Here is a 6495-nt window from a genome sequence, read left to right as displayed (position 1 = left end):
GTGCAGCTCCTGCCATCACTTTTTAGGGAAAAGTGCTTCCCACAGACGGCGCCACTTGTTGGTGTCGAAAAATTCCGTTGAGGAGTTTGACTCACCAATGAATGCGGACTGGAGCGGGAGCTGACCGGGAACAATCGAGAAGCTTCCCTCGAGCGTTGACTCGAAGTTTGACCGTCGGCTCGAGGAGGAGGGGGGTACCTGCAGAAAACCCTCCGATGCCTAAGTCAGTACGTTTCTTAGTAGTGGAGTAGAAATAGTCGGAATCAGATGTTTTACCTTGACGTTGAGCAACCTATTTATAGGTGTACTTTGGCGTGGGCTACAAGTAATCTTGCACAACAAGCTGTAGTGACTTGAGCGGCACACCACCTTTAAGACCGTATTCACTCCTGCAATAACCGTCACTTATTGGCGGCCATGATTGTCATACTGAATGTCGCATTTATCATCGCTGTTACGGCTACATTAACTGTTGTATTTACTGCTGCCATTACTTCTCCTTGATTGCCTTGATTGTAGGATCAGATTCGTTGACCACCCCCACATGCATCAAGAATTTCTTGTGCTTTGAACGGATAATTGTATTTGCTCCCTATTGTAAAGGAATGGTGCCTCTTGTTGATCCTTTCCTTTCCTAAGTCATCCGGTTAGGGGAATGACATCATAGTAGTGCCTGTGCCCCTTGCATTGGCATGCCTTTTGGTGTGCACCTTGCGACGGTTCCCAGGTTGCTGCTTGATGTCTCGGATACAGAACATTCAGTGGGCTTGGGGTCTTTGCACCCTTGACGTCCAATTTCAAGCGTTTTGTCGCTAGACACGTACGACTGCTGTGCTCGTTGCAGGGTCTCCCTGCGCGGTGCCAGCGTTGGCAAAGGAATGCTACCTGGTTGATCCTGCCAGTAGTCATATACTTGTCTCAAAGATTAAGCCATGCATGTGTAAGTATGAACTAATTCAAACTGTGAAACTGCGAATGGCTCATTAAATCAGTTATAGTTTGTTTGATGGTATCTACTACTCGGATAACCGTAGTAATTCTAGAGCTAATACATGCAACAAATCCCGACTTCTGGAAGGGATGCATTTATTAGATAAAAGGTCAACGCGGGCTCTGCCCGTTGTATTGATGATTCATGATAACTCGACGGATCGCACAGCCTTTGTACTATTTCTTAACAACTAGGCTCACTGTAGAGCCTGCACCTCACTCTAGTTTGTGGGTAAGTTGAACTGCTCATGGTGAGATCTCTTGCAAATCTAATCAACTTCATTTTTATTCATAGAAAAAAGAGTGTAGATCTTCCAACATCCACTGAAGAAGTTGGGATCATTTCAGATTCACAAGTCAAATTAATGAACAAGCCTGGAAAACCAGTTACAACTCGAGGATCAAATGCAATATTTCCAAATTTAAAGGTAAACCCTTCAACTTGAGGAGCACGGTCAGTTTAGATTCAGTGGTCAAAATTTGTAGCAGGGCACCTCAGGTCTCAAAGGTCATGCTTTCAGCTTCCCGTCTCACTGACTCAAACAGCACAGAGGAGAGATATCTCTCCCCAAAGCTTGGGAAAACCACCTACAATGTATTGATGTAGACAAAATTAGCAGTGAAACAAAAAAGGCACTGATGTGTGGGTGCGTGTGAGTTTATTCAGAGCGGGGGATAGCTAGGCTTATGACTACAAAGGGGCACTACGTGTCCCACAGAGACAACTCAAATTTGACAAGACTGATATTGCTTGGGTCGACGAAGACCACAACCTGCCCAATATTGCTTTACAATGTGGTCGTTAGGACTTAATTGTTGGCCTAGGGCTAGAAGAGAATGGACCCATCAGGCCAATGATGAAGTACTGTACTTACTGATAAAAATGCTTAAAAGTAATAAGCAATGTAATCCCCGAGGAGACGTGATCAGGGATTCGATTTTGTAAAAAACATTATGCTTAGATAATCCTAATTGAAAAATGCTAGGATAAGGTCAATCCAACTTACAACAATGAGCTTTCCAGCATTCTCTGGTCTCTTTGCAATCCTAACTGCAGCAGCGGCAGCAGCACCAGATGATATTCCCACCTGGAACACATAACCCCACTCGTGTAAGTGCAATAAAAGTTTAATGGAAAGTTAGAAACGCTGCAATACAATTACACTACTGATATATAAATATGGCAATGGCCTATAAGGACTTCAATGTTTATAGGTCAGGAACTTACAAGCAAACCTTCTTTTGTTGCAAGAAGCTTGGCAGTTTCAATTGCTTCATCACTTGATATCTGCAACACATGTCCGGTTTGATAAATGAAAAGCACTGAAGCAGTTTTGGTGTATATATAAAGGATAGCCATGCCCTGATCAACTTCCGAGGTCATGTAGAGTTGTCCTAGTGGTGCGGTCAGAAAAAGTATTTCAAACCTGCTATTGATGCATTTTGATGTGTACTACCAGTTTTTAAATTAAATAGTAGTTAGGCATGTATTAATATCACAAGCTGTCTATTTTCCTCTCTGTTTTTCACTTTTTCTTGAAGGAAGTTACAGTTATTCAAAACGAAAATTGGCATATGTTTACCTCAGATCACACAAACTATTGGTTATCGGGCACAATGTTTCTTGCTTTTTTTGAATGATTGAAAACAAAAATAACAAGGGAATGATATATGAAATGCACTTAAAAGCATGGAGCTATGAAAAACCTTTCAGCCTTACTTGAATGACTTCATCAATGATATTGACTTCCAAGACACCTGGGACAAAACCAGCACCTATTCCTTGGATCTTGTGTGGACCTTTACATTAGGACGAGCATAATGATAAACATCAGCAGCATATCAAATTTCGAATTACCATCTGTTATTTTAAGTAAAGCAACATTTGAGTTTTCACATAAGATAAAAACAGATAAATGCAAAATAAGAAATCCAGATTCAATGTCCAATATAATCACCGACTCAGCTAAAGTTATTCAAGAAGCTATATGAATGTATACACACACTTTAGGAAAGTCAAAATTATTTCCAGAGTATGGGGAAATCGTGTTTCCAAGCTTGAATCTAGAAGGACCATTGGTTAGAAATAATTTGTACTAAATAAATCAGCAGCCAGCTAAAATCAAAAGCTTGAGGCTAAAGTCTAAAGATTTACTGTATCAGTGACAAACTAAGCAGAAGATTTTTTATCAGAGCAGTAACTGCTCATCCCTTTGAGAAACTCCCATGTATGCTACAACTCTTCATGACAGCCCTGTCTCTATCAGAAATTATTACTTACACTGAAAAGCTTTTATTAACTTCTTGCATATCATTATGTTTATTCCTTAGTCTGTTAATCAATGCTTATAACCAGTAAGAGAACTTCAAATCATCTACTAGCTAAAAGAGTTCTTTCAGAATGATCCTTGTTGGTGCATCAATGCCAAAGAATATTAAATCATTGGGAAGGGGGCAGTATACAGAATCAAGATGCCAGATTATGCAAGGAATACAACATCAGAGAAGCAACGAGTATATAGCTCACCAGGCTTTCCTCCGGTTAGGACTGGACTCTCAACTGGTTCCACACCATACAGCTAACACGTAAAGAAGAAAAAACCAATAATTAAAAGAGCAACAACATAGTACAAAAGTTACAAGCTATTGTTCTGGTCTTCTTCAAAAGAAGTTCATTTTCACACAATTACTTGCTAACTTTGCAAAGTAAGCTAACCTTTACACTAGGGTTCTTCTCTTTAAGATATTTTCCTGCACCAGTTATAGTTCCACCTGTACCTATCCCAGAAACAAAAGCATCTACTTTCCCTCCAGTGCCTTCCCATATCTCCGGTCCAGTGGTTTCATAATGTACCTACAAGAACACAAATCACATGAATTTTTCCAAGAACAAGATACCCCATCCTGTTTTGGAAGTTGCAATAGATATGCCCTGGAATTGATCGAATACATACCTTTGGGTTGGCAGGATTCTCAAACTGCTGGAGCATGTAAGCATTAGGTGTCTTGGCCAATATCTCCTCAGCCTTCTGAACAGCCCCTTTCATGCCCTTTGCAGGGTCTGTGAGAACCAACTCAGCTCCGAAGGCTCGGAGGATGATTCTTCTTTCAAGACTCATTGAAGCAGGCATTGTAATGATAAGCCTGTACTGTTTAGCTGCCGCCATGAAAGCTAGCCCTATGCCAGTGTTACCACTTGTTGGCTCAATTAGGACACTCTTGAGCAAAACAGAGCAAACCAACAACCAGAATCAAAATCAAGGAAGATTTGTCAGCTCATAATCTCCATCAACTATCAATCTTAAATCATTCTTTCTAGCATCACTAGCATGCTCATAATGTAGCTGAAACAAACACATCATAACTTGCTCAAGATTCAGACTTATTAAGGGTTTGCAATTTTCAACACTTTTTCATGCAAAATTTCTTCACAAATAACACTTCCCTCATGTTATCAGCCGAAACATCACGTGATTAATGAATACTTACATCTTTTTCATCATCGGTAATTGATATAGAAGCATGATGGTAGGAGAAACCAAGCAGAGAATACAGAGAAGGCAGTTGCCTCATTATTCCAAGAAAATAACACTACCATCCAACAGATATCTATCAAACACTAACCTGCCCAGGTGTGATAAGGCCCTTTGCCTCAGCATCTGCAATCATACTATAACCAATTCTGCAGTACACAATGACATAGTCAGAAATAGTTGATCAAATCACTAAAGCACAACATTTTCAGGACATTGCTTCCCCAAAAAATGAGTAAGCATAGAAGAAAAAAAAAAAAAATATATATATATATATATATATATATATATATATATATATATATATATATATATATATATATATATATGACCCAGCAAAAAGACATGCAACAACAGCAGGCCTATACCTGTCTTTTACACTAGAGCAGGGCTCCATCATTTCCAATTTGGCAGCGATACGAGCAACACAACCCTCCACAATATGGTTCAGATACACCAATGGGGTTTTCCCAATCAACTATACACAATTACACAAAACTTATTACCATCATAACCATACCACTAAACACAGATACAAGTTACACAAAACCAGCAGGAACATACTTCAGTAACATCTTTAGCTATACCAGCCTTCTCCACTGCCATTTTTCCCTTTCCAAATCACTGCAACCAAAACACAGAAACACACACACACTCATTAACTCATAACCAATATTACAAGAAACCTCATTTCTTCAATAAAAAAATTGAAAAGATCTCATTGTTTAAAAAAAAGGGTTTAACATAAATTAATGGGCTGAAAAACTAAATGGAATAAGAGATTAACCAATGTTCTCTTCAATTTCATTTCTTTTATTACATTTGCTATTTGATTAATGATCAGGATCAGTCACTTTAATCCATGAAAAAACCCAGAAATAAATAAACTTTGAAGGAGTGGGACTTAAGAACTAAGCAAAAAGATATCACCTTTGACACTGACAGACAATCTCTTGGTTACAGCTGACACCACGAACCCCGTTAAGATGATCAGCCAGTGGAGCCACCAACCCAGCTATATATAAAGGCTCTGAAAATCTGACGTCATAATTACACTACACTTTTTCTGTTTTTGGGTATCGTTGAACCTGCCCTGTTTTGAGGTTCTGTTACATTTTTTGGGCAAACATGGTATGTAAGTTGGGACTTGATCACAAAGTTCCCATCTTTAGCCCATATCCGCTCGCTCTTTCCCAATCAAACCCGTGTTGCAAATTGCTTATTTACTCTACTATTTTGTAATGTTTTAAAAAATCGTTAGACAATTGGGGCAGATGGAGAGGGGTCGAGCGCCTAATTGCTTAGGTGGAGATATTTTTCTTTTTTTATTACATCAACAACTCAGAAATACAACAACTAGTCTTTCGTGAATCAAATCCACAACCTCCCACTTACGAAGAGCAGACTCATGCTCCCACTTATGAAGAGCAGACTGTTAGACCAAATAGTATTTGGCACTCAACGAAGATTAGGCGAGCGTTTAGACGGATATTTATTTTATTATAAAACATATAAATAAGTGTCCCATCAAAATAAAAAACTGTAACTCGTAATAATTGATCAAAAATATGGAGAAAAAGTTAAATATACAATAAGTACTTAAATAACAAACCAAAAAATAGTAATTCTCCAAAAAAAAAAAAAAAAAGGGCCGTGACCACTTACTCAATTTTTGGCCAAAAATTGCTCACTTACTCCACCAAGAGAAAATTGACCCCTTTTACCCAATCTAACAGTGTTTGACAGTATTGCCCTTATTTTAATTAACAAATTACACTCATATCTCTCTCTCCTCCCCCTCATCGATTTCTCTCTCTCTCTTTCTCTCTCTTTCTCTAACCTCGTCTCAGGCTCTCTTTCTCTCTCTCTCTCTCTAAGCCACCACGCCCACCACTCCACCGTCGATGTCGGCCTCCACCGCCGCCGCTCTGTCCCACCGTCGGACCACCAGTGTAACGTCCCGTATCTTAAA

The 6495-nt window shown here is 39.3% G+C and overlaps 1 protein-coding gene across 3 annotated transcripts; it reads right to left on the bottom strand.

The window, feature by feature from the left end:
* Nucleotides 1–1260: 1260 nt before the first annotated feature.
* On the bottom strand, nucleotides 1261–5631 carry LOC133711037 (cysteine synthase-like). 3 transcript variants are annotated; one of them, XM_062137203.1, is made up of 11 exons: nucleotides 5454–5631; nucleotides 5088–5147; nucleotides 4892–5001; nucleotides 4615–4672; nucleotides 3945–4208; nucleotides 3707–3844; nucleotides 3518–3569; nucleotides 2711–2790; nucleotides 2219–2278; nucleotides 1998–2078; nucleotides 1261–1578 (listed from the first exon to the last, which is right to left on the bottom strand). In XM_062137203.1, exons 2-11 carry the CDS (start codon nucleotides 5127–5129, stop codon nucleotides 1486–1488), a joined length of 978 nt encoding a protein of 325 aa, XP_061993187.1. In that variant the 5' UTR covers nucleotides 5130–5147; nucleotides 5454–5631; the 3' UTR covers nucleotides 1261–1485. The 3 variants fall into 3 exon arrangements, with proteins under 3 accessions (XP_061993187.1, XP_061993189.1, XP_061993188.1); XM_062137205.1 differs by lacking the exon at nucleotides 5454–5631 and adding an exon at nucleotides 5344–5420; XM_062137204.1 differs by lacking the exon at nucleotides 5454–5631 and adding an exon at nucleotides 5311–5410.
* Nucleotides 5632–6495: the final 864 nt, after the last annotated feature.

Source organism: Rosa rugosa, chromosome 5 (assembly GCF_958449725.1).
Source record: "Rosa rugosa chromosome 5, drRosRugo1.1, whole genome shotgun sequence".
NCBI lineage: Eukaryota > Viridiplantae > Streptophyta > Magnoliopsida > Rosales > Rosaceae > Rosa > Rosa rugosa.
This window is presented reverse-complemented; position numbering and strand designations above follow the sequence as displayed.